Consider the following 26,921-nt stretch of genomic DNA (forward strand, 5'->3'; position numbering starts at 1 on the left):
CAGTCAACCAAGCTGAAGAGAAACCGAGAACTCACCCTTGTGGCGTGAAGAACCAGGAGAGGAGCACCTCCAGCTTCAGGGCAGCCCCTGAGCCTCAGTTAAGACACCTGGACTTGCACAGGGAGGTGATTTCAGGTAAATCCTGAGAAAGGGCTCTGTGTTCTTAGTAAAACACAGTTCTGCAGCTCACTGTGTGAGGGGTTCCTCTTGTTTCTGGTGGCAGCAGACCCAAACTACTTATGCTTCAGTATCTGTTGGGTACTTTTGTCACTGGTACCCTCAGTTACCACCACTTGGAGCCCAGAAGGCTGTCCTTGTGAGCGCTGAGCTCTGCTATAACAAGCTGGCCTAAGGGGAGTGGGATGTCCTGCCTTCTGCTGAAGCTAGTGCACAGAACTCTGAAAACACATTTCTAGATATGTGCTTCCCTGCAGGTCAGTTGTGTTGCTTCTCTTCAGGCTTAGTTGGTTAGTTCTTAACAGGAAGATCCTGCTGTATTATGTTCTCCATGTAGTACTCCGTGCACCCAGCCTCCAAAAACTTTTGCCCACTGAGATTTGGTGTTGTGGTTGTTTATTAAGGTATAGGGACAAGGTTGAATGCCATTTTTATCTATTTTCATCCTCCTCCCTTATCAAAAGGCATCTGAGGGCAGGTAAGGGAAGCCACGCTGTACCTTCACAGCATCTTAGTGGTATTACTCCCCCAGAAATGGCAATAAACCCACAGGCTGACAATGGCAATCCAGCCTCTCATGTTGTTCCAAGCTCTGGCTGCATTATCTGTCAGGGAGATAATTCCTTGACCTTGTGGTCAGGGGATGAGCCCTTTGCTTAGTGATTAAGCCACTGCACTAGATAGCACTCCCTCTTTAATCCCTTTGGTAGCTGCTGCTGGGGAGGGGACTGTAAAAATGCAGCAGTTTGCAATAGGTCTGGAGACCTCGGAAGCTGTGGTAACAGCACAGGATGTGGCTGTACATATCCATCCTCCTGCCTTCATTTGCTGGCGGGCTGGAAAACAAGCAGTGTATCTAGGGCACTACTTTATCGACCAATGGAGCCATCTGGTGCAAAAAACAGAGCTGTCTGAGGGCTTAGACATGTCAGAAATCAGAAGTCCCTCTGTGTATTGATCCTGCCTTCTATCTGCTGTATAGAAAAAGGCTTGTAATTGCCTTTCCTTCAGTCTGAATAACATGCTAATCCTGCAGACTTGGCCTGGAGAGGGATGAAGAAAACTCATATGCCCAGATCCTCCCTGCCCACTGTACCCCTGGTACCCAGGGTGTGTGCCCACACAAGTGCTGTGGGTTGTCCAGGCACACTCCAATTTGTGTGTTTGTGACCGCATCCCAGAACTGTACCAGTCATAGAAAGCTGAGGCCCAAACCCCTCATGATACTTATGGTTCTACCTGCAGGTGAAAGCAGAGGGAGACCTTTGATCAGGTCTTATGTATAATCATTTCATAGAAAGACTTGGGTTGGAAGGAACTTCAAAGCTTATCTATTTCCAACCCCATGAAGATCAGGCTACCCCATCCAGCCTGGCCTTGAATGCATCCAGGGATAAAGCATTCACAGCCTCCCTGGGAAGCCTGCACCAGTGCCTCACCACCCTCTCCATGAAAAACATCCCCCGATATCTAATATAAATTTCCCCTCCTTCAGTTTAAAACCACCCCCCCTTATCCTATCACTATCTACCCATGCAGGAGGTTTCATTCTCCCAGACAGCTACCTGGCCTCTCTTTCTGCTCAAACTCTGTCTTTTCCTATGTCGCCAGTGTATATTTGAGGACTACGAATTCCCTTTAATCTGTCCCTTCCCTTTCAGAAGGACCCTGCCCTCCTTGATCTAGCCCCAGCCTCAGGTTCCCTTTGGCTGCAGCGTCACCTCATCCCAGGCACAACAACACTCTATTTGTCACCCCGTACTTGCCTTTGAGGATCTGACTTGACCAGGAATGACCTAGCACCATGGTCTGGTGCCTGTATCAAAATGGCTTCCTACAGATAAAGTTGCACTTGGCCTTGGTGAGGAGCCCACAGCCAGCTTTCTGCTTTCCCAAAAGGAGCTGAGCTGCAGGCATGCTGTGGGCCTCTGCCCACTCTTGGCAGTTTTATGTTAAATTCGTTCCTTAAGAGAGAGGAAAAAAAAAAAAAAGTGGAATTGTAGCAAGCCTCAGCTGAAACATGCTGCTTCACCCTGGATTCCTGAGCTAGATATGTCTCCTGAAGCTCATCCTATTGAGCCTAGCGTGATGGAAGATCCTAGAGCCAGCTCACATTCAAACAAGAGCAGAACCAGGAGCTCCAGACACCCTTAGCTGCTGCCCCAGAGCACAAAGGTTGTTCATATCTCCCACTTTGCTGTCTCTTATCTCTTCTGTCCATCAATTCCTTTCTTTCCTCTTAGAAGACACTTCACCCCTTGGCATTTGGGCCTCCAATCTCCCCAACAGAAAAGACTGATGGTAACATCATTCTCTATAGAGCTGTACTCCCTGGCCATCCTTGCTGCTTGCAGGATGCCTTCCTCTCCCTGAGCATTGCAGTGTGTTGTCATGGAGAGGATGCAGCCAGTGCTGTGAGGTCTGTAGGTACTGCACAGTGAGTTCCTAGAGCACAGGCATCAGGATGGATGTGAAGAGCCTCTGAGGACTGCAGAAGGCTCTGCAGAAATTCCCCTGATAGCTGCATTATGGTAAATTTTCTGTGCATTTGGGGACTCACAGGCTGTGACTGAATCACGTGCCATCTGCATTATGATACAGTCCCTCTGCAAAGCGGGCTCTGCAGGTTGCTTTCCATGGGAAATCTCTTGAGCAGAGAGAACCGTGTAGGCTGAGCAGAAGCTCTTGGAGAGGCCAGTAGCTCTTAGTGGGAACTTCAGTGCGTCCAGGAACCAGAATTAGTGCATTTTCTTTATGCAGCCATAAAGAGAATGCATTAAAATACCTGACTGAACAAGAAGGGGTGAGCAGATCATTTGCTGTGTAGTAGGAATCACAGAGAACTTCTGCTGTAAGACAGAGTCCCTCCTGCCTGGAAAATATTAGGACTTGCCACATCCAAGAGATGTAAGCTGGTGTGACAGCTACCACACAAAGTGATGTGGAGTGTCTGCACAGCAAACCTCAGATGTCAGGTGCTTTAAGTAGCACTGCATAGAGCACTGAAGGATGTGATCCTTCAGGCCACCCACCTGCCTCTGGTTTTTGAAACAACCTTCCTTGGATTTGCTTGTTCCTGTGCAGCAGGAAGGGTTGTTCAAGTAGCAAGGTTAATATTTGTATTGGTTTTAGTACCAAAATGCAGGTTCTTGGTTTGGTGGTTTGGGGCAGGTTTCTGGTGCTGTTAGCTCTCTCTCCACCCACATTACACCATCTGGGAAAACCATGCAAGGGAATCAGATTAGCAGTGCTGTGCTATACAAAAATCAAACCTCAGCATCCCTCTGCTGCTCCTCAGCATCCTAGTTGTTCTGTATGTTTTCAGCCTACACTGGCCAAAGACTCCAAGCCTAGGCTTAGACAGCACATGTAATTAATTGCTCATGCACAGGTTTGCCTCAGGTTGGGGACAAGCAGGGCAAACTAGACGGCTGGAAGTCCCTCTGGATCAGTGGGACTCGGCTGCAGCCTGGGGCTGTCTCCCTGTGAGGGGTGTAGATGATGGGAGCAGGGGCGCAGGTAGCAAAGTTGTGAACAGAGTGGACCCCTCCTGGGCCTGAACAAAATGCGTGCAGATGGGCACTTCAATAGCACTCTCAACTGTTGGCATAATGCTTGGGGCTTTTCAGGAGGGAAAGGAAAATGTCTTTCTGTTTTACCTGCACATGTGTTTTGAACTCCCTTCCCCATTTATTTTCCCATCTCTCATAAAACATTAAATAACTGACAAAAATAGCACAGCTTACTTAGGAGGTGATTAAAAATGAGAAGAAATTATCCTATTGCTCTCCCAGAAACCCAGATGTTCCCAGTAGCATCTATCACAGAGCCAAGCCTCTCATTCCCCGCTGTTCAGCTTGCTGTCTGATAGGGTGTCTCTGTGTCAGCTGCGCTGAGTGGCTCTGCAAAACCCAGGAATGCAGCACAGAGTATGGGCAGGGTCATCACTGTCCTTACACCACCAGCACCTGTGTGACCCTCCATCTTGCTGTCCAGATACAGATTAAGCAAAAGGAAATTTCCACCAGGCTCTGAGACACATAACCTGGCCTAACACATTGTGATTGGCATAAATAATAGAAAGGCTAATGTATCTGGGCTGCATTCATTCCTGGAGTAGCTGTTAGCTCCAGTGAAGTAATAAGGTGAACATGTGACTTTTGTGGGCTGGAAGCAAGAGTAGTGTTATTACCTGGTGTCATAGAGTTACCTCTAGCCTGCCAGGATGGTGTAGATACTCCTCCCCAGCTCATGCCCACTCTCTTTGTTTAACACTCTTATCTGTGTCCCAGCCCATTCCCCCTAATGCACCTTGCTCCTGGATGCCCTATTACTTGCACCATTCACCATTAAACCCTCTGTTTGAAAGCATAAATATCCTTACAGTTCCTCTGTGTGCTTCAAGGTTTGAAGATGAGGGCTACCAGGGGAGGCTGGCATCTTAAGACGCCCATGAAGCTCCAGCTGTAGAGCAGCAGCAAGAGGAGCAGCGGCAGCAGAGGCTCGAGCATACCCTCCCTTTGCAACCAGGAGGTTAATTAGGGCTGCTGGGGGAACAGGGAGGATGCGAGTGAGAGCTCCAGCTGAGTGCCAGCATGGCCTGGGGCAAGTCACATCCGTTCTTTCTGCTTCAGTCTTTCCGTGCTGAGGCCAGGGGCGATAACTCATTTACCTCGCAGTTAGGTCCTCAGATTGGATGCAGAGAGCTGTGTAAAGCACATAAGAGTAAAACAGCACTGGCAGTTTGATTTCATAATCTAGGATGTTTCTTGCTGGTGGGATTTTGTAATGTGGGAGATTTCTTGCTGAATGACAGAGATGGAGGAAATTAGTGTAAAGTTGCAGGAAAAGTATTTTGTGTCCTTTTAGACTAGAATCCTACAGTAATACAGTAGTGTTTCACAGCAAAGAGCCATGCTAAAACGAATAGGCAAAGAACAAAAGAATCAGACCCACAACTGAATATTTTATGTCCTAGCATTAACAGGCATATGGGACGCAGGGCATATCCCATTACAAAGGCTGTGACCGCTTGCCTTCCCTGGAGTGCTGGTTGCTGTGCATTAATGAAGAATGCATTTTGAGGTATTGTCTGGAAGCTTCCAAAGGGGGGATGTGGGGCTGCACTCCTACAGCAAGTTGTGTTAGAGCTCTATTGGGTCACTTTAGAGCAAGCCAGTACCTTTCTTTGCCTAGGACAGCTTTCTTTTTCAACTATGACAGTAAGTCTGAACTTAACAAACTTAATTTCCTAGGACCTTAACTCAGTTCTGCAAATCAAGTGTGAGCAGAGAAGCCACAGGCACCACCTGCGGTGTGCTGCATCTAACTGCTCCTGTGTCTTGTCCCTATGCATCCTGCACCTGAATTAAAAGCAAACAAACAAAACCCCTCAAAACTTGAAAAATCGCATTCTAAGTACTATGTCTTAGCCACCAGAGGAAGAAGAGCCACATACAAAAGCAAATACTTTCTTTTGGTGCAATGCCTGGTGGTGATGAGAAGCCGTTTTCAGGTATGATGCCACCAGCCTGGCTTGCTCAGAGGTCAGTAAGGGAGCAGAAAATGTCACCTCTCTGAGGGTGACTAATGGATGTGGCCCTGGGGCCCTTCTTAGAAAAAGCTCTGGAAAACTTGATTGACGGACTTTGCATTGCAAATACTGTATCCCCCACATCTCCCTCTCCAAGGTCAGCTTAGTAAAGACATGCACACCTCTCAGACGTGCATATTGCATATTCAGTATCAGTTTTGAGAGTGAAATTTCCCTGGCATCAGGAGAAATTTTAGCACAGAATGAGCTTAGAGCTCCCTAAGAGAACCACAGCAGGTAACTAAGGTGAGAAATCTCACCTTCACACCTTTCTTATCCATGCTGTGAAAGTGTTTATGATAAACTGTGTTAAAAATACTTTGTAAAACATCAACTACTGGAAGTGCAGCTGCACCTCCTAATAGTTTTTGAACATGTCTGCTAAATACAACCTTGACTGAGAGACTGTGGTTTAGAGATGAATTTTTTGCTAAGATGTAGCATTCAGAAGAGACAGTGCTGGAACTTTCACCAGTGCTGAAGTCCTCCAGCTTTAGCTGAAAATGAACCTCAAGACTTGGTCCCAACATTGTTTTCTGAACATCTAGATGATAATGGAGTCTCTCTCCATTGGTAGTGCTAACCAGTACAGTGAATTAACAGATTTGTGCACATATGTTTGGTTTCAGATTTGAAAGTTTAGTGGCATTTGGACCTAGATTTAGCAAATCCTTTGTTATAACCTCACGATTATAATAGACTGATAGCCTAAAAAAACATGATCTAATCTGAGGAGAGAACCAACCTACCTTTATGTAGGATCTGAACAAATGTTATGAGTTCCTACTGCACCTAGAATAAACTGTGATCTACTTCTGTGCACCCAGATAATGTGCTACTTGCTTTGATTCTTAGATCTCTCTGCCCTGCAGCTCAGCATTACAAATATAAAGCAAGCCTAATCTAAAAGTGCCTTATGTTTTGCGTGCATCTCAGGGCTTAATTTCAATTTCCATAGAAATCCAGCAGAAAAACTCCTCAAATAAACAGAAGCATAGGCAGACCCACAAAATACCCTTCAAGACTCCACTCAATAAGCTGACTTCATTTTCCATGCCACGGGTTTAAACAGCTATGCTTAGCTGAGTTTATAGCTTCATACTGGTCTATCTCTAGAAATGAAAGAAGTCCACAAACAAGTTCATGTCATTTGAAAAAAAATATTTTTTTTCCAAGATTGCACATTCAAAACTCAAGCTGCACACTGCGCAGAATAGGAACAGCAGTCAGCCAATCCAATTACCACCACAGAGGTGTGTTTTGTTGGCCGTCGCCTCAAGATGTCAAATTCAGTCAGCAGCAAGACACGGACTTGAGGTGTGATTACAGTCGGTGGCCAAGGCGCCTCTCCCAGGATGTAAAAAATTTCTCAAAATGCACTGGAAATGCAACGTCAGAGGGTAAAATGCAGTGGTAAGAGGAAAAAAAAATAACAGTGGTCGTGGCCACTCATCTGCCCATCGCTTTACGTGCTGCAATACAAACAATGCAGGAACGTGACTGGTGGTACAGCAGGAGAGCAGGATTGCTTTCTCTTTTCAAATCACTTGTACTTTTGAGGAAGAGAGTGAAGTGACAGGCTCCTAGCTGCAAGCAGTAGCGTAGTTGTCCTTCCCACAGCTGTGCATTTTTTAGATTTTGGTGTTCCCTGATCATTTTCACCAACAGATTTGCTTTTCTTAGTAACACCTCAAACAAACAAATAAATAAATCAGTACTTTGTGCTTTGTTAGCATTTTCCATCCAAAGCCCTGGAAGCACTTTGCCAAGCTGTGTGTTACTATTTAATGCGAGGCACATCAATCCCAAGGGTCCAATTCTGCTTCCTTTTATATCATTAGGAGCACGGCCAGCCCACAAGGATGTGCCTGATGTTACACAGGAAGCCAGTGAGCGAGCTAGAGTAACTCAGATGTCTCACTTCTTGCCTTTTGTACCATCTGCCCTCCATAGTGCCAATCGTTCTATGATTCAAAGAGAGCAAGTTCCATCAAATTACTTCATGTCTTTTACAACGTCTCCAGCCTTGCAGGGTACCAAAGTGTGCTCAGTCAACTGCTGTTGTTGCTGTTCATTTAATACTTTCCTTAAAGCCTTCTGAGAGGTAAGTGATCTATGCACGTGACACCACACGCCTGTGTCATAGATCAACCTTCTTTTGGTTTCTTCTTCCCCTGTGTTGTATATCAGAGACTTCTGCAACGAGGACCTGGCTCTTCTTGCTGCTTCTCTCCCTTGCTCCAGGTTTAACAGCTATCACCACAGCAACCCAGCACAGTGTCATGGATGGTGGAGCACAGCACTGGCACTGCCTAGAGCCAGGAAAAAAAAACAACAAAACAAAACACAACAGAAAGTGCCTGGTTTGGATGTAGGTTTGTAACTGCAATCTGGCAGAGAGTAAAAATGGAGAACTGGAACAGAACACTGACTTGAATGCTGTCCATGGGGCGTAGATGCGCTTTACACATTTCCAGTGCATTCATGTCAAATGGTCTCGTTTCCCTCAGTATAGTATTGAGTTAGTTATAAAAAATGCCATGATCCTCACCTAAGAGAATCTATAACGTACCTTATTTTGTGCATCTACTCTTTCTTGTGCCCTAAAATAATAATACAGTTGATAGCACCAATGGGCAGACAAAAGCTGCCCTACTCAGCAGACAACAATAAGAGCTGGGCGTCTGTCTCATTGCAAGCAACTCATGCAGTCAGTAGTTTGGAAGAGATCTCTGGCTTATGCCTCTCCACAGCCTCCTGCTCAAAGCAGGCTGAGCCGGAGGAGGCTGCTCAGGGTCTCATCAAATATGAATATTCCCAATGTGGATACTCCTCAGCCCCTCTATGCAATCTGTTCACAGATTTCCGTTTGCAAATGATTTGCACGCTTGCAACAAAGGCCAGCTCCCACAGGTTTGTTAATTTCTATATCTTAATGCACAAATGGGTTGTTTGGATGACTGTCACTTTTTGTGGATCACTCACAGACTTCTTTCCTCCTTCCTCTCCTCTGAAAGGGAAAACTCTATGGATCTTTGTAAGAGACACTTGGAAAGGAGGGTAAGGGTACTGGGGAGAGGCCACAGCTGCAAACAGCAAAAGTGAAACTGTGATGTTTGTGAGCACTTTTAACAGCTTCTACACGGCTCGGATTGTAATGCCTACTTTCATGGTGTTACAAAGCCTTGAACTCTCGACCCGCGCTTTCTTTCCCTGATGTTCAGTATCAGCACTGAATGAGATGCACCCGAGGGCACACAGACTCCTCCAGAAGAGCTGTCCTCACCTTCCTGGGTGTGCAGCTGCTTTGAAAATGCAGTCCTGTAACTTAAACCACACTGAATGTCACTCAAACCAGAATCAGCTGGGTTGGTTTGGGTTCTTTGTCAGCAGGCTCTAAGAGCAGCCTCTTTTTCTTTCCAACAGCAGTCTCTCTTTCTTTCCAACAAAAAACAGCAGCTGTAGTCAGCTCCAGTTTAGACAATCAATTGGTAACTCACAGGCATCACACAAAGTTCTGCAGCCCTCTGTGCTTGTGGGGTGGAGGATGCAAAAGCTCACTTCCCCTCTGTAAAGATGACTAAGGTCAGTCCTTAGAACACATCCAGAACAAAAAACGAGTTTTAAAAAGTATGCTAAATAGCTGCCACAATTTTGTGCGGTACCCTGCTCCCCCAAAATAATAAATTAGGATGGATAGTTTTACTTTTAAAAATGGTAAATGTTAATGCAGAGGAGCATTCTGATGCACTATGGGGGACAACTGGTAACGCATCCCCACTGATCCATGAAGAGATCTTTCATTTCTTATCCAGGCTGGCATGCAGCTCTGCTTCGAAGGCCATCTTGTCAAAGGTGCGCGTGTTTGTCTCCTCCCGCACCTTTTCCCGGACATGGAAAGATGCCCGAGCTACAGACCTGGCATTTTCTAAGACACATTTCTTCTCCTTGAAGATCTGCTCGCTCCTCTCCAGCTTCCTCTCTATAGAAAGGAGAATCTCCCTGCGCCGTAAGTCCTCGTACTGTTCCACCTTTTGCTTGTTCATCTTCTGCACCTTCTCCTTCTCCAGACGGCTCAGGACCAACCTGCGGGCTTTTTCCTGGACCACCTCTTCAGCCACCTGGGCAGCATGCTGGAGCTTCCTCTCTGTCTCTTTAGCCAGGGCCTCCAAGTGCTCCTTCTGCTCTCTTTCCTTCTTCTCCGCTGCCAGTTTGGCTCTCTGGATCAGCAAGTCCTCCCGCCTGGCCTTCTCCCTCAGCTCCTGGTTCCTCTTTTCCACTAGCTGCTCATAGTTCTCCTGAGCCTTGGACAAACTCATCTCCAGGGATGCCTTCAGCATTTCCTTCTCCTCTGCCTCTTGCTTGGCCAGTTCCTTGAGCAAAGTCTCGTGCTTCAGCTTCTCTGCTTGGTTGAGCAGCTTCCTCTCCTTCTGCAGCTGCACCTCCTTCTTCTGCCTCTTCTGCGCGGCCGTGGACAGCTTTTCCTGCAGGAGCTGCTCCTCTCGCTCCCGCTGCTCCTTCTTGCTGTCCTCCTTCGCCTTGAGGTTGTGCTCTTGATGGAGCTTCTTCTGCTTATCCTCCTGGACGGCTCTTTCCAGCTTCTCCCTCCGCAGCCTCTCCTGCTTCTCCGCCTGCTCCCGCCACCTCTCCTCACACACCTGCCTCTGCTTCTGCTTCAGCAGGGCGGCCTCCTGCTGCTCCTGGCTCAGCTTCCCCCGCCGCTTCTCCACTTGGCTCTCCCACATCCGCTGGCCCTGCAGGAGGGCCTTCTGCTTCTCCTTCTCCTCCTGCTCCTTCCGCTGCTCCGCCAGGCGCCGCTGGCTGTCCCACTGCAGGTGGGCCGCCTGCCGCTGCTCGCGCAGGAGGTTGGCCTCCTGGTGCTTGGCGAGCATCAGCGCCGCGATCTTCTTGTCCCTCTCGGGCACCTCCGAGAGGCCCTTCTTTCTCTTCACCTCCCTGACGATCCTCTCCACCCTCTGGGCGGTCTGCGGCGAGTGGCTGAGGTCACCCAGGCTGAAGCTGCGCCCCAACAGGGAGCCGTCAGCCACCCGGGTCCGGCCGCGCCCCTCGCCCCTCGGCCCCCGCAGGCTCTCCCCGCTGTAGGAGGACGACGCTCCCGACTCCGAGGAGGTCTTGCCCCAGCTGCCCTCCCGGCGCTTTTGCAGCGAGTCCAAGGAGTGGCTCTTGGCCTTGGCACCCCGTGACGCCGCAGCCTTCCCCGCGGGACGGGGCGCGGCGGCGGCTGCTGCCCGCGGGGCGAGGCGGCCGGCGGGCGAGGGGGGCAGGCTGCCGAGCGGGGCGAGGATGCGCCTCTTCTCCTCGCGGATAATCCTCTCCCGTTCCTCGCGGCATTGCTGCAGCTTGCGGCGGCGCTCCCGCTCGTAGGCCTCGTAGAGTCCGGCGGCCACCCGCATGGAGCGCCCGGGGGCCTCGCGCAGCAGCTCGCCCAGAGCCCGTGGCAGCAGCTCCACCGGGCGCACGGCGCAGCGGGCGCAGGCCTCCAGGGAGCGGGGGCTGGTCAGCACGTACCGGCTGCCCTCCGCCGCCGCGCAGTCGAAGTTGTACAGGTCCAGGTGCAGCAGCGGGGACTGCTCCCCGGGCCGGGACGCGTCCCCCGGCGTCGCCGCCGCCGTCGCCCCGCCGGGTGCGGGGCAGGGCTGTGCGGGGGGCTCCGCTGGAGGCTCCACCATGGTTGGTCCTGCGAGGAGAGAGCGGTGGCGGGTGAGCCCGAGGTCCTCTTTTGTCCCCCCGGCGCGGTGCCGTGGATGGATGGGGCGTGCGGCACGGGAGGGGCGGGGGTTGGGTGCACGGGATGCTCCGGTGGGGCGGGATTGGGGTGCGCGGGGCGGTTGGTAGCGGAGATGTTCTGCGACCATCTATGGGGGTGCCTGGAGGGCACGGGCTATGGGCGCGGGGGTCTCCGGCGTACGCGGGATGAGAGGGCGGTCCCACACCCAGCCCACCGCTGCTCCCGTGCGCGGGGGATGCGTGGCTGCGGGTCGGGGCGTCGGGGCCGGTGCCCGGGATGCGGGCAGGGGACTTGGTTTGGACCGGGGCGGCTCGGGGGGGCTTGCACTCACCGGGCGGGAGCGGCGGGCAGCGCCGCGCTTTGTCTCGGAGGCGGCGGCCGCGGGGATCAGGTGGCCGGCGGCGGCGGAGGCGGCGGCAGCGGCGGCTCCTCCATGGTACCCGCGGGGCGGCGGCGGGCACGGCGGCCGCCCGCAGGTTGCGTGGCCCCGCACCGCCCGCCGCAGCCCCGCCGAGTCGCGCTCCCGAGCGGGGGCGGGCGGAGGCGGGCGCGGGGACCCGCCCCGAAGCCCCGGCGCCGGGGCCGGGCCGGGCAGCGCCGCTGCAGCGCCAGGCGCCTGTCCCGCCGTGCACCCGCCGTCCCCGTGTCCTTCCGTGCACGCGTCCTTCCCGCAGTAAGGCGCGCTTTCTGGGTCGTGCCCCCTATTTTGCGCAGTGCCTGCACGCCGTGAAGCCCATCCGTGTTTACGGTCGATATGAGACAGTTGCGAGGAGGAAGGATGCTAGCGCAGTTTTGCGGATGTCGAACAGCCGCAGGGAGATGAAGGTGGCCTGCCCGGGGCCGCTGGGAATCTGTGTCAGAACGGAACAGAACGGCACAGCGCTCAAATTTCAGCACAAAGCACTTCCCAGCCATGCTCCCCTATTCCCTTTAGTGATAATGCAAGCTACTGCTTGCTGCAGAGATTTATCAGGACTGAGAAGGAGGGATCTGGAGCAGTGTTGCAGGCAGCTACGACAGTACGGTACAGCTTTCCAGGTGCCTGCTTTAAACAGGCTGTTTGCAGTTACCGTGGTAGATTCAGAATTTCTATACGGATCAACAACCACAGGGGGGCTGAAGATGCCTTGCTCTAGAAATACCATTCAGCAGAGAGGGCATCGTTGCTGGTTGTGGAGTGCAGAGCATCTGTGCCACACAGTGGAGCAACTCTGGTTTTGTCAGGTAAAGGAGAACAGTAGCAAATGCTTGTTAGGCACTGTGTTGTGGCTTCAGTGCTTTTCAGCAATTTGTCCAGTACAGATGCTGCTTAATCTGCTTTGTTGCAATATGGAAGGGCAAGGCAGTCATCAAAGAGCTTCCTGGGTGGTCCAGGACAACGATAGAGGGTGACAGAAAGACCCAGGAAAGGCCTAGGGAGTCCGTGGGAGAAGCTAGAGAGCTGTGGGTTGTTGGCGGTTTCATTTAGTATCTCATCCTCCATGCTGATGGATGGATGCACTGAGGATGCACTGAGTGGGCAAACTGCACCAGTGAACCACATTGACTTATCTAATCTAATTCATTCATCATCATCATAGTCTGTAGGGGGTGGTTATAAAGCTCGGTAATTAGTTACGTGAAAATCTTTGGGTCAGGGAGCAGCTTTCTACTGTTGGAAGAGCCTGGCTCACTGCTGATGGTGCTGATCATGAGCAGGAATTGCAGCTCAGCAGCTGTCAAGCTATGACTGCATTCTTTTCATGGAAACTCATTAGCTGTTAAGCGTTCATGCCAGGTGAGGCATGGGTTTTCTAGGGCTTTTGGCAGGTTAGTATTTCAGCTTGCAGTGGGGCTGTAGCTGGGCCTTGACCTTCCAGGTTTCCATGTGGATCTTTAGGACTCCCATAAGCAGTGGGACTGCTCAAAATGCAGTGGGAAGGGGTGCTTGTCGGGTGGCTCAAAAAGTAGCTGGATATGACTTTTGGAGACATTAGTACATGCTTTCTGAACACTTAAGTCACATCCCCATCTCATCAAGACTAAGGGAAACTTGGGATGGGGCAGGAGGATCCCTCTGGAGGAGATGAAGAGGGTCACTGCTAATGTGTAATTTCTCCCCACACCATTATAAATCCTAATTCTCTTTCAGCTGGAAATGAAAGAAATCTATGCACATGGGCTGAGCAGTACTATAGAGTTACCCTCCTCCTTTGATATACACTTTCCTTCTTTGCATCACTGCTAATGATAGCAGGGGACACAGGGCAATGGGAAATCATGACTTAAGATTATAGAAATGGAAATGTTTGTTTAAAGCCAACAAATTCTTTTATATGCTCTTCACTCAGTCCAGCTTCAGTACTACCTTTACCTGGATTTTCCCCCAGTCTGCCTGGGGTCTGCTTCAGTTTTTCTTTACTGTTTTATCTTCTCTGGAAAGTAATTTGCCTTTTTTGGCTAGACACTTCTCTCCTGCTTGGGCTTGCGCCTTACAAATGTTTGTAAACCATTTCCAAATTCCCTCAGAGCCAAGGAAAACATATCCTCATTGTAAACCAGTTCCCTGTGGTTGCATAAGCAGCTATCACCCTCCTTCTGAACTCGTGCCAGAGTGTCAGTCCTCCTGTGGCTACTGCTGCTGCTGGGCTGAGCGGGGGCTCCTGCCGAGCACCTGCCTCTGAGTGTCCTGGTATAGGGGGTCTGTGCAAGTAGCCCTGGTGCCTGTGCATTGCATTCCTCCTCTCTTGCATCCCCCTTTCTTTAGTTGGCTAGCTCTTCTAAGGCTTTGGCTTTGACCTTAACAATTTGACTTTCTAGAACTGTTTCCCCCCCTACTATGGGAATGTTAACTGGTGAATTATTTCCTCCTTGCTCAATAGCAACGTTTTCCAGGTTGACTCCTGTCTCCATCTGTTTTGCTGTTTCTGCATTCTCTTTCTCATGCTGTTTACACTGTTGCTGGGAGGATCCTGACCTAACTGTCGTGAGCAGTGTCTCTTCCCTGCCAGGGGCAGCCCCACACCACTCCCAGGCACACCAGAGCCTCACAATACAGCCTTCCCCTGTCAGCATGAAGCTTGATGAACCGTTTTAAGACTTTTGTGAGGCACTGAGTCTAAGACCTAATGCTGAACATAAATCCTATGAGACCTGGTTGGTAGCCAGGCCTGAAACCCAACACACCACAGTGCTGGCGTGATAGCCTGTCAAAAACCAAAATCCTCTTCTGAGATACTTCAGTCTTATACTTCAGTCTTACTTCAGGCTCCTCTTATCCTTGCCTGTGCTCGACCTCTTCTGTCGCTCCTTGCTTCTCGCTTTCCTCCTGCCCTTGGCATAAGCTGCCTGCCTGGGAGATGCAGGCAGTGCCTCCGTCCTCCCATGGGTGGCAGGCTCTCTTCTGCAGCCCCTGTCAGGCTTTTGCAAACTGCCCGAAGCTGAGGAAACGACCCAACTGCTCGTAGCCCAGTGGCTCTGCTTCACGCTGTCATTTATGGATGTCACTCAGCCATTTAACTGAGTCTCTAGAGAAATGGAGTCTCTTGCTGGGCAGATGCACGGAACAGGGACACAGAGAAGAGATAGGGCATGAGGCGGTAGCTGGAGACAGGAACATATGGCAAGAGACAGTGCAGAGCCAGAAGCAAAAGGCTTGACAGCCACTGGGGACAGACTTGCACTACAAATACACTGTTCTTCCCTCTGATGTAAAGCTGAAGTCTAAGACAAACACGAGAGCTGTGCTGATGGCGAGCTGTTACTAGCATTCATCTTGCTGGGTAATGCTACAGTGTGTGCTGGTTGGTGGCTCATCTCTGATCAAGGAAGGACTTTAATGAGCATCGTATTGCTTCTTTCCTGGGGATGTGCTGAGCAGATGTCTACTCGGCTTCGTGCACTTTTGCCATACCTGCAGCAGTCTTTGTATTTGGGCACAATCTCTGCAGCTACCAGGGCAGCCTGAGAAAATATAGAAGACTGGCAGATAGAATTGCGAAAATGAAGGAAAAAGCCCTGTCACTGTGCATTTCCATGGCAACAAGTATAGCTGTGAGAGTGGGTTGTGCTTGCTTTTGGGGATGTTCCAGTGCCAGTGGCTGTTTCTGAAGAAATCAGAATATTGGCACATTTTGGACCAAACCAAATCAGAGATGATGTTGATGCTGACTCGCAGGCACCCAGTTGTCCTGGTCAGGCTCAGCTTGTTGTGGGGAGCTCATGGGAATATTATGGGGCCCTTGAGCATAGTGTATCATGGAGGATTATCCCCAGGGTCACGGAGCAAACAGGCTGGCATAGACAAATACACGAATCATTCAGAAATGTGAGGATGTCAAAAGGTCTGTGTTATGTGAGAGGTCCACTAACGCCTGCAACGGAAGCCCTACCACTCGCAATGATAGGATTACACTTCAGCTCCTCAAAAGGACGTTTCTAGCTGCACTTTGAGGGAATAAACTCTACGACCGTCCTACAGCGAGAGCTCAGGGAACATCCACCCCGACCTCTGGAGGCTGAGCCCTTCCAGTGCTGGGTTGCGTGCAGCGAGGAGTGAGTGTAGCGGATAAGCGAGCGCGGCCCCTTTAAGACTCGCGCCGCCGCGCCTCAGGCCCCGCCCCGCGCGCCGCCGTCCGGCGGCGCGCGGGGCGGGGCCTGAGGCGCGGCGGCGCGGGGCCATTGGGGGCGGGAAGACGGCGGCGCCGGCCGGGGCGCGAGGCCGCCGATCTTCAGCCCCGCGCTGCTGCACCGTCCCCCCGCGTCCCTCCGCCGTCGACGCCCGGTGAGGAGCCGAGGGGAGAAGCGGAGCGAGCTACGGGGAGGGGGGTGAGAGGTGAAAAAGTGCGGGCTCGTGGAAACGCGGTGCTTGTCAAGGTTGGCGTCGCGGTGGGAGGGAGCGGAGGGCAGCCCGGTGAGTCGGTGCGTGTTCCCGGCTGCGCTGTTATGTAACGGTGCTGTTGTCGCTGCGAGCCCGGAGCTTGCTGCGAACAATGGGGGCTAAAGTTCCTCCGTGATCGCTACCGCCGTTGCTCTGCGCGCTGCGTTCGGCTCTGCCTCTCTGTTACGCCGGAGCCGGCAGGGCAGTGCCTCTCTCCTGCAGTAATAACCATTTGTACACTTTTGTTGTTGTTGCTGCTGTTCTTTCTCCTTTTTCCCCTCTGCGCAGAAGCAGTGATACACGGCAGCGACGGTGCGCTGTGCCGTCCTGCGTCTCCAGTTAGAACTTGCCTGCGTACATCAAAGGGAGGCGAAATGCATGTTAAACGCCGGTGCCGTGAGGATCGGTGCTTCTGCGGTTTATCGCTCATTTCATCCCTCACCTCCCCCTCAGGTGTCTTATCGTAAATCTCTGCCCGTCTGCCGCCTCTCCGCTCCGTGCCGCGGTCCCTTTATTTCAGAGCCGAGTTCTGCGCTCGAGCTGTGGCACTGCGTCCGTCCTCTTGTGACTCTCACATTACTTCTGATTGCAAACTTTAAGAACGTAAACTTCTCTCTTGCTCGGAGATTCATCTGCCCTCCTCAGTCTGCTTGTCCTGTTACGTAAACGGGTGTTTTACTGACATTTAGAGGAGAGAGTGCTGCTGACAGCAGGAAGGCTCCTTTCTGTAAATGGGAGCTGGAACATGCCTGAAAGAGCTGTCACGTCATCTACCAAACTTGGTAAAATCTCGTTGCTGCGTGCTATTTGAGCACTGCGCCCTTATAGAGCAAAGTAGCGCGTGATAAAGAAGTTACAACCTCATCTTTAAAGCCGCTGTGAAAATCCAGTTGCCCTCGTGTTGCAGCTTTCAAAGGTTTTTTCGTATGCAGATGTTTCGGTGCGGTCTGGGAAAGCACTGATTCCGGGGCTGATTGTTTCCCAGCCGCTGTTTTACAGTTTCACTTTCACGGCGGAGGCGGAGGCTCTGGTTCTGCCACCTCTCTGCTTGTCGTGTACATTGGCCACCTGTGCTCTTTGAGGACGGCCCGGTGTCCTCAGGTCGCCCACTTCGCTGAGCTTGTGCGGTATGCAGGCAGTTATTGGCAGAGTATATTTAGTGCAGCAGTGAAGGTGGGCTGACATGGCTGCTCGAGCTGGCAGGAGCTGCTGGGGAGCCAGCCAGCAGTGCTTACTGCCGGCGCTGAGGGTTTGTCCTGCCTGCAGTACAGCGGCTCTGACAGGATTATTTCTGTCTTCTGATCATGCTTGTTTCCAGCTATTCTCTTCCTGCCTGGAGAACGACCTCAGCTTGCAGTAAGAGCAATCTGCAGCAGTCTTAACCTCGGCTGTGCAACCCTAGCTGCAGACTTGGGTTTGTGTGTCTGGGGCTGTTCCTGTTACATCACTTCTTCTTATCAATGTGCTTGTTCATGCCATGCCTACCCACTTCCTTGCCACTCGAACACATCTTTCACTTCTGCTTTTGTGAAAAAACAGATGTAAGCTGCTGACCTCTGTCAGGTCAGTAGGGTCTGATATATACACCCAGAACCTGGGTCTTTTTTTCCTCCTTTCTTGCTTTGTGTTTATTCTTGCTGATCTGCGTTCTTCCTGGAGGAGCCCCCAAGTGTCTGCTTGACAGGTCAGTTGCACGCAAGCATTCTTCCTGCTTTCCTTTGCATTCCACTCGGCACTGGGGATCCCTGCAGCCTTAGTCCCTGCAGACCACAGGAGCTGGCTGACCTCAGCTGGGGGTGAGGGGGCCTTCTGTGGTAGGGCTGGGCCCCCTCTGCTCGACAGAGGGACTGGGGGCAGCAGGGCTTCCCTTCTGCTTTGGGAGTAGATAAATAGAAATGTGCAGGCATCAATGAGAACAGGAAAAGGGAAGCTCTCTCCCATCTGTAGCAAAGATGTTTGCTCATAATGTGGTATTGGTTACAGCAGATTTCTCTTGCCAAAACTCCAGTAGTTCATAATTACATTTATCCAGCCAGCATGACAAGTATCACATCTTTCACAATGCCGTCAGTACGCATTTAATCTCAGTTTTGAAGCTGAGTTGGGTACAAATGGAATGGCTCCAGATGTAGTGATTTGACCCCCAACACTGGAATTTAGGAACAGATGAAGTGTGCTCGGTGTCTCAGGACCTCTGTCGTTGACCAGGCTTTGCCCTTCTGTAATTAGGCAGACCAGATCTTCTTTCATTTTGCTAGCAGACATTTTTGCTAAGCAGTTGTAAAAACTGATCTTAAGCTTAACCAGTGGAAACACTTTTTATAAATTTTAGGAAGTGAGCTTTTGTATGCGGCAATAAATATTTATGCCCAACGTTGGTTTGCTGTTTGTTTTGGTACAGAGCAGTTGAAACCAGTGTTCTTTCACAGGAAACTCAGTGTTCTTACCCGGCCAGCTCTGGGAAGCCTGCAAGCAGGATGTTTGCAGACTGAACTGAGTGATGGTAAGAGGATGTTTCTGATGGTAATGCACCGAGTATTCTTTGGGAACTTACAGTTTCCAGGCTGACGCATGTGCTTGTTTTTCTGCTGAAGGTTCCCAAAGACCAATGTGGCCTGGTCTATTGTTTGCCTTGTAATTTACTGTTAAAATTGTGCATGATAATTGCAAACAGGAGGCTCGAACTACTGAGGAGCTGCAGGACCAGAGGCATAGAACTCTTCTGGTTGGCTCCAGCTGCCCCTTCTCCTGGCTCCTGGGTCTCTGTCAGAGTGCTGAACAATGGGCAGGCTCTGAAAGTGGAGCATGCACTGGGAACCTTCTCCACAGCAAAAAAAGGATCAATGTGTCTCATGTCATTCTGGTGATTCCCCGGGGGGAAACTGCTATCCTGGCAACCAGCCCACTCAGCCGTAAATTCGCTTTCCTGTTGCAAGCAAGCATTGACTGGAAGGGGGAGTTTGTCCCCTCTGCATCTGTAACCTTCTAGGCGAGGTAAATGCAGCTTTTGGAGTTGGTAGAGCGCTGTAAAGGGCAAAGGGAAACACTGCATCCGGACCTGAAAGGCTTTCAGTCCAGCAATGTAAACTCACTTGTTATGAGAATGGCTTTCCCTTGAACCTGCTAGGCTGAGATGTGCCCCATTTAACCTCCTGCTTGGAAGGGAACCAGCATTAATATTCAGTGTCTCTGACCTTAGCTTACGCTTAAGAAATCCAGAACCATTTTGAAAACTTTAACACTGTTTATGCTTTCTCTGTACTCATTTTCCTGATGGTTTGTACTTAAACATTTCTGTGGTTTGCTGCTGCTCCTGGTTGTCTCTTGCATTGGTTTAATGGGGTTTTGTAATAAAGTGAATTAGAAGTGAAGCTGTCTCTGGGCAAACCCAAGTTTGAATCTTGTTTGGGAATGAAGATGAGCAAAGAAAATTGCAAATAAAACTGCATTAGATCTCTTCCTGCTTGACCGTAAGGGAGTAAAAGTTTTAAAAGGGAAATCCTGTTGAGAGTTTCCTTTTATTTACTTTTATTTCTGTATGAGAGGTTGTGAGACTCTTCTTGTGCCATACAAAATTACACACCTTTCAGTAGATAGATGTGTACCTTGTCTCTGTAACTTATGTTTATAGTTCTTAATGTGTAGATCAGTGAAATGCTCCTTCACCCATTTGACGTTACTGTGGGTTTGTTTGTTTGTTTTCACTTGGTAAATAGCTTCTGAAGTTTTTAAGCAATAGGTACTGAGGCAGCCTGCACTAATGCAGTTACATTGTAGGATCTGCCAGAATCTCCTCTGGGTATTGGAGACCATTTATGCCGACTGCTCTCATAAGGCATTTCCTTAGACGTGGTAAGGTGCCTCTGATGTTAATTAAGATTCCTTTAAGAGCTGTGTGATCCTGAAATGCTGTGAACTGTTTCTGCAATGTGCAACACAAATATGCTGGATACTGTTAGGATTTGTGAGTGGAGACTAAAACCTTATGTACGACTTTGCTAATAGTGGTCCACCAAAGGCTTCTTCATAGGTAGGGGTAGCAGGACTGTACAATTGGGGTTGTGTATTTTGTTAAGCATGTGGTTATTTGAGTAAATGCCAAGAAGAGCCCACTAGGTTTGCTTCTCATTTCACTAGCTGTGGGAACCTGATCTCAAGTCTGCTTCTCTTTGCTGTATGACTGTCTTGAAGGACTTGCACATTCTGAGAGTCAGAAAGTTGACGTGGCGTTATTTAAATGTTTAACAGCAAGACTTTTAAGTGGCAGCCCAGAAATTCCCTCTTCTGCACAGCTTTTACTTTCTCTTTTTGATACTCAGTTTGCCCAGTTCTCAGATAATTGGCGTGCTTTCCAACCAAGATGGTGAAGGTTATGTGGTCACTTTATTAATAGCCATCTTTTCAAGTCTTTGAACTTCTAGTATTAATGCTGAAATAAAAGGATGGGGGATAAGACACTATAAAGTATACCTGTGTCTTTCTGGTACAAAGAAGTAAATATTCTTTCTCCTATGCTTGTTTGGAATGTGTGCAAGATTTATGGTCCCCAGCTTTTTTCACTTGTACGTGTGTGTGTGTGTATGTATTGGATGGCTGGAATTGGTGCAGTTCTAGTTTGTGTATTTCAGATATCTTCTCAGAAGTATCAGTCTCATCAAGAAATCATAAAGCTTGATTACTGCTGGAAAAATGTCTGCAGTAATTCTCTGCTATGTTTGAAACTGAGATCTTTTCTATTTCTATACTTGAGATTTTAAGCAGAGTGTGTGAGGGTAGTTCTGAACATTCTTTGTCCCAAACCTGGGTATGAATTTAGCAGGTAATGCATGTGTCTCAAGCATATCTGTGTACCTGGGCTCTAACAGGAGAACTAAACTTTTTTTACCCTCAGCCTAGTGGCTCATTTATGTGATAATGCCCTTATATTTTTTTTTTGTGCATTCTAGGTGTGCAGATCAACCTACTGTCACTGAATCATCACTTTTATTGTACTAACGACGACTGCTGTATGCTAGCTTCTGCCAACACCAGGTAAGAAGAAAGCTAACGTGGTTACTTCTATTTCTATTTGCTTTTTAAATGTGTGTTTTGTCCAAATACCAGTGACTTTTCTCTAGACTTGTCAGAATGTGCTGCTTTCTTCTATAACGAGGCATCCACGTGCTGCTAGCATTTGTTCATGTTTTGAAAGCTATTCTGAAATATGTTATTAGGAATTTTATAATAATGCCTCATCCTTTATCCTGACACTTACTTTTTATGGTGCTCATGTACCACAGGATGTTTTTCTTCTGCGTTCTTCATGCTGTTACCTCTTCTTGGCTTTGTTACAGAAACTACTGAACTCCTTTGCCTTCCAGAGTTAACCTTGCATGATAAGCCACCTGTACTATTCGATCTTTTTCAAAGGACAGAAAATGAGTTCTGCTTGTGGTTGTTTTTTTTTTTTTTGTTTTGTTTTTCTTGTTTTTCTCATGTCTGCTCCCAGATCCTACCCTTGGGAAGCTAGCACAGAATTAGCTCTAGGACAGTGCCAGAGTCTGTCTTTCAAAGAATTAAACATCGAGCTTTTTTGGACCTTGCTCCGAGGCTCCCCCCTCCCCCACCCCCTTCTCTCCCTTAGAGAAGAGATGTAGATTGAGCAGGGATGGAGGAACATCCCTCTAATGCTCTCAACAAGGTTATTACTCAGTGCTCTCGGGGAGTCCTGCTGCTGATGGAACTAATGTGAGCCTTTGTTCTCATGCTAATCAGAACAGGGATAATTCCTCCGGCTGCCACCTCTTTCTTCCCCCAGCTCCCCTAGCTGTGATGAGGCATTAAGTGCTGTGCCGGCCTGCTGGCCTCGCTTCCTGCAACTGCCAGCTTGAGTGCAAAGGCGTGAGTTCTGAGGGTTGTCACTAGCAGTTCTCATTGAAATCTTCTGGGTTTTTTTTGGGTGCATGTAAGTAGTGCTTGTATGCTTTAGTTAAATAGGTTTCTTGATGGGTGTGTGATTCTTTGCTTAATTAAATGAGAAAATAATTGGAGCAAGATATACTGGACTTGATCATAGTAGTATCTTATGCTATTTGTTGGGATAAGGGACTGAAAAAATACAAGTAGGCATATAGATACAACTTAAAAAGTATATTTCCTTCTTTCTCTTCCCTCCTTACTTGACTGAGTGAGCAAATATTGTTTCTCAAATATTTTCAAACATCCTTAAACAGACAAACCTTTGATTGCGAGTCCAAGGAGCTGTAAGTTTTCCCAGGAGGAGTATATGTGCAAACCATATATTGCTTTATTTTATATCAATGATCTCCTTCCTTTCTAAAGATGAACTGCTTAACAGTAGAGGAGATCTTGAAGCCTAAGTATATAACAAAATAAAATTTTCATGTAATATAACAGAAAAATTGTCTGCTGTAGTCATAGTTCTTTGCTACCTTCTGTTTGCAGCAGTGGGTAGGAGATGGTGTGGAGGATCCTGAATGGGTCTGATGTGAGAGGTTAGACAGAGGTGTTAGAAAATGTCTTGCAGCTCAAGAAGGAAGGCTTGGATTGTACTGAGATGGCCTCTTTAGCCTTTCCGTGGCAATACAAGAGCTGAGGGGAAGCTCATCCTGGTGCTTATAAAAGCAGATCTCCTAGCTGAGACGCTCGGTTTGTGATAGCAGGTTCTCTGGGGATAGTTGGTGACAATCCTCAGTGGATAATCTGCCCTGAGTCTGGCTGAGCTGCCCTTCTGATGAATTTGTAAGGGGGGTTTGCAGTCTTTCACTAGGGACTGTTCTCTCTGAGGGTGGTTTGAGACCCTCTTTAGTGTCAGTAGTAACAGTGGGACAGGAAGGATTTAAACAGGCTAAAGAGCTTCCCCAGAAGATGGAAACTGAGTGCATCTGCTCAGCTCATGGCAGCATGTCAGCTCAATGCTCTCATAGCATTTCATTTTGATGGAGGGATTTTATTTCTGACACAGGCTTGGAAAGGCCTGAAGTGATGATATAAAAATCTGCGATCTTTTCCAACTGCATAATTTTTGGCTATGTAGGAATAATGTTTGGATTAGTCGAATTAAAAAGAAAAAAGTGTATGAAAAGGTACTGAGGGAGGAGAAAGAGAGGCTTCATCAGGTGCATCTCATGATCTAAGGTGCTTGAGGCAGGAGTCTGAAGCCCAGACTTATCTTTTGCTAGTGGCTGTAAACAGCTGAGGAGCCCATGTGTCTCTCTGAAGTGAGCCTGAATGGAAGGATTAGCTCCAGGAGGCACCAAGCAGGATTTTTTCTAAGGTTGATTCTATTGGCCATCTCTGGAAGAGATGTCTCTGATAAAAGAAGTGTGAGGTGTTTGACTTGGGCGAAATAACAATGAGATGTAAGTGCCTTTGCCTGGTGCTATTCACCTGTCAGTTGTTCAGTCCTGGGAAATGCTCATTTTCAGGGCAGTGAGTGATTTTATGACCTGAAAATGAAAAGGCATATGTGTGATTGGTTTTTTATTTTTTAATACTCTCAGTTAGCTTATGCATGGCATTGCCTGCAAACAGGTGCCCTGTACTTAGGTTTTTTCATGTTCTATCACCTTTCAACATTCAGTTCATCTTCTGTGATGTGAAACAATTATTCAAAAGGGTGTGGGTGTAGGGGTGTGTGAGTGGGACAGGGAGAGAGAACCTGAAGAAGCTGCAGTACAGAAAACAGAATTCTTCCTCTATTATTTTTATCCTGTGAAGTGAGAACAGAAGGAGGATTGCAGAAGTGTTTCTGAACGCATCCTGCTCAGTTTCCCAAAAGGCTTTGAGTGCTCTCTAACCTGCATTTTTATGTCTGATCCCCGTGTCTGCTGTAGCAGTGTGGGCCATGGGCAGCCTGATGCCCAAGTGCATGTCATAGCGGTGCCAGCCCTGGTGTGGGCTGGTGCTCGCATCCATCCCTTCATACATACCTGGGTTCCTCCTGTGTTTGTTTTCCCGTGTTGTTTTTTTGTTTTTCTCTTCTTGGTTAGCATTTCCTTTTCAAGCAGTATTTTCTGGTATGAAAATCCAAGAACATACGTCATCATTGGTATTAAAAATAAAGGGAGAAGGACACAATATTCAATATTGATCTGCTTTTCTCCTGAGGTATTTTCTTTCTGTTCCACTTCATCTTCCTGCTTCTTTACTTGTAAACTGAGGGCTTAGATTCTAAACATATATATATATTAGTATATAGCCCTTGTGACTCTCTCCTTAGAGAGGTAGGAAGGCAGGCTTTCAGTAGCCACCTTATCTTGGGTACAGTAACGCTATTTCATTTAAACAATGAGGTGCCAATTTTTCCCACCCTCTCCCATGCCCTAAACATTTGTGGAGCACACTCTCGGTTTTAGTTTTTTATCTGTATTTATCCCTTGCTGAGAAGCTCAAGTTTTTAATTAGCACGGCTTAATCATTAACTAACACATTGCAGAAGGTGCTCTGCCTTTGCTTGTGATAAACAGCTTGCTGTATGTAAGGCCTTCCCCAGCCTGTTTCCTGTGGCTGTTGCCCCTCAGCTCAGTCATTTTAGCAGCCAGTCATGTTCCTTGTTAGAATGTAGGATCTGGTATAGTATAGTTGGTCTGCCATTCATTCCACTTGTCCAAACCCTCTCTTTTTTGCCTTTTCAATAGAAGGGTCCCTGCATTTCACATTTCTAGTTCAGCAACTTGTCATAAGTCCCAAGAAAAGACAGCTGTTTATTAGAAGTATCATATCTATTGATATGTAACTTGTATCAGCTTTCTGGGACAAGAACTTACCTCTGTATTGGCAGAGTGGCAGTTTTCTGGCAGTGAGAATCTGAGAGGAATTAGTCAATGTGAAATACTCACCCCAAAAGCAGCTGGCTCTGGAAACTTGTAGTAAATCTCCTGATTCAAAGATATGTTACCTGAAATCTGTTAGTGCCTCTTGTTTAAATTACAAGGAATTCCTAGATTATTCAGAAAAATCTTGATTTTTTTTTTTTTTGAGCTAAAACCAGGCTGCCCTGCATAAAGTCTTAAGCAGAACAGGAAGGTGGGAAAGGAAATATGCATGCACATAAGATTTCTGAAAGAAACTGAAGAAATTGAAGTTTTTGAGCCACTGAATGTTGAACAGCTGACGCTTACATTCTTCTGGACTCTCTCAGCCTGAGTCCAAAGATGGTCTAGGCTGTCTCTTGTAAGTCTCTGTTTCCTTGTTTGTTGCTTGCACCTACGCCCTGTCCTTTGTACCATTTGCAGCAGTGTGCTACCACACTGGTAGGTGCTGGCTGAAGAGAAGGGCTTGGATCAGAAATGCTTTTTAAAGAATTCTGCACGTACTGCAGCCTCGAAATGTGATTCTGCTTGAGCCTTACTGAAGTGAAGATATGCTTTCTTTGAAATACTTGCTGACTATCATATTTGCTAAAGTAAGCTAGTATTGTATAGTACTTCTGCTTTGTGCATTAGATTGCAGCATAACCAATCCCTGCTCTTTCACGTGTATGTTTCTTTGTTAAATACCTGGCATAATAAATAGTCTCACTACTTACAGAAAGTGGGTACAGAATCCCTCTGTGAAGTAACACTTCGAGTAGTTGTGATGTATTACTCATCTTAAACAACGCAGCATGGTGCCTTAACAAAGATATGTATGTCTCCTGAATTCTACACAGCTGTAGCTGGGTACTCCCTAGCTCCTCAAACAAGTCTGAAACTTCACTTTCTTCACTTTCAGAACCTCATGATTTGTGCTCATGTTGTTTAATGCCCACAGGTGGTAGGCATTAAACCATTGTAGGATGGTGCAGCTTTTTAAAAATTTTTTTTTATTTTATCCAAAGAACGATATTAAGTTTAAAATCAATACATTCTTTATATATATATAATATATTATTATATATAAAATATATATAATAATTATTATTATTTTTCTCCTCTAGGGCTCTCATCGTTACCTTAGTCTTTCCCATCTCTGAGTTCTTCTCTGTGTCCTCGTTGGATACAAAGCCACAATTGTATGTGTTGATGGTAGAATTTGCTGTAAGTGTAGAAGGCAGCCTGTTTTTCAAGTTGAGGCAATTTTTTTTTTTTTTTTTTGGAGAAGGGTGTGGCTAAAGAACAGCTGATAAGATATTTCAAGCAGGCTTTTTGAAGCTGGCTTAACTCATTTTGTTATACGGGGATGAGCCCACAAATTCAGTACTCTGTTTCAGATAAGACTGTGAGGGTGATTGCTCTTTTAACACTCTCTGTATGTATGTGGTGTTTGAAAAACTACTGTGGAAGTGCTCTTCCCTTTTACAGGGAAGGCAAGTAACAATATTGCAAATAGAGTATGTGGTAAGTGTGCTCAGCAGCATGTGATGCTGTGCCTGCAACCCAGGGATTGGATACTGAGAAGAGTACTTTAGTTACAGTGCCTATGAAAACAGAAACAGTCTCTGCCTGCCTGCAGAGCTATGTTTATTTTATTTCAAGTGAAAAACCAAACCAAGGGAGGTTAGGAAAGGTGCTTAGTATTGGAAGCATTAATGGAAGCTTTATTCAGTGCCATGAATGTTGTAT

At 48.0% G+C, this 26,921-nt stretch overlaps 2 protein-coding genes across 8 annotated transcripts in view; one reads left to right on the forward strand and one right to left on the reverse strand.

Moving 5' to 3' along the window:
- Positions 1–9,237: 9,237 nt before the first annotated feature.
- CCDC177 (coiled-coil domain containing 177) lies at positions 9,238–11,934 on the reverse strand. The gene is made up of 2 exons (XM_065755709.1): positions 11,851–11,934; positions 9,238–11,468 (listed from the first exon to the last, which is right to left on the reverse strand). Exon 2 carries the CDS (start codon positions 11,458–11,460, stop codon positions 9,571–9,573), a length of 1,890 nt encoding a protein of 629 aa, XP_065611781.1. The 5' UTR covers positions 11,461–11,468; positions 11,851–11,934; the 3' UTR covers positions 9,238–9,570.
- Positions 11,935–16,163: 4,229 nt separating this feature from the next.
- Positions 16,164–26,921, forward strand: part of SUSD6 (sushi domain containing 6) — a 72,661-nt gene continuing 61,903 nt past the window's right edge. For 2 of the 7 annotated variants that reach the window (XM_065754691.1, XM_065754697.1), the window contains exons 1-2: positions 16,164–16,410; positions 21,324–21,408. The gene's annotated coding sequence lies outside the window, so the exon portion shown is untranslated. Of the gene's footprint in view, positions 16,419–16,699; positions 16,831–17,634; positions 18,062–21,323; positions 21,409–25,531; positions 25,552–26,921 lie in introns of those variants that run through there. The other 5 variants (XM_065754692.1, XM_065754693.1, XM_065754695.1 and 2 more) reach the window with 5 other exon arrangements.

This window comes from Cyrtonyx montezumae, unplaced genomic scaffold (genome assembly GCF_038088225.1).
Source record: "Cyrtonyx montezumae isolate F1298 unplaced genomic scaffold, pur_monq_1.0 scaffold_10, whole genome shotgun sequence".
Taxonomy (NCBI): domain Eukaryota; kingdom Metazoa; phylum Chordata; class Aves; order Galliformes; family Odontophoridae; genus Cyrtonyx; species Cyrtonyx montezumae.

Coding starts and splice junctions, on each gene's coding strand:
- CCDC177 (XM_065755709.1), bottom strand. CDS start 11,460: ATGGTGGAGCCTCCAGCGGAGCCCCCCGCACAGCCCTGCCCCGCACCC.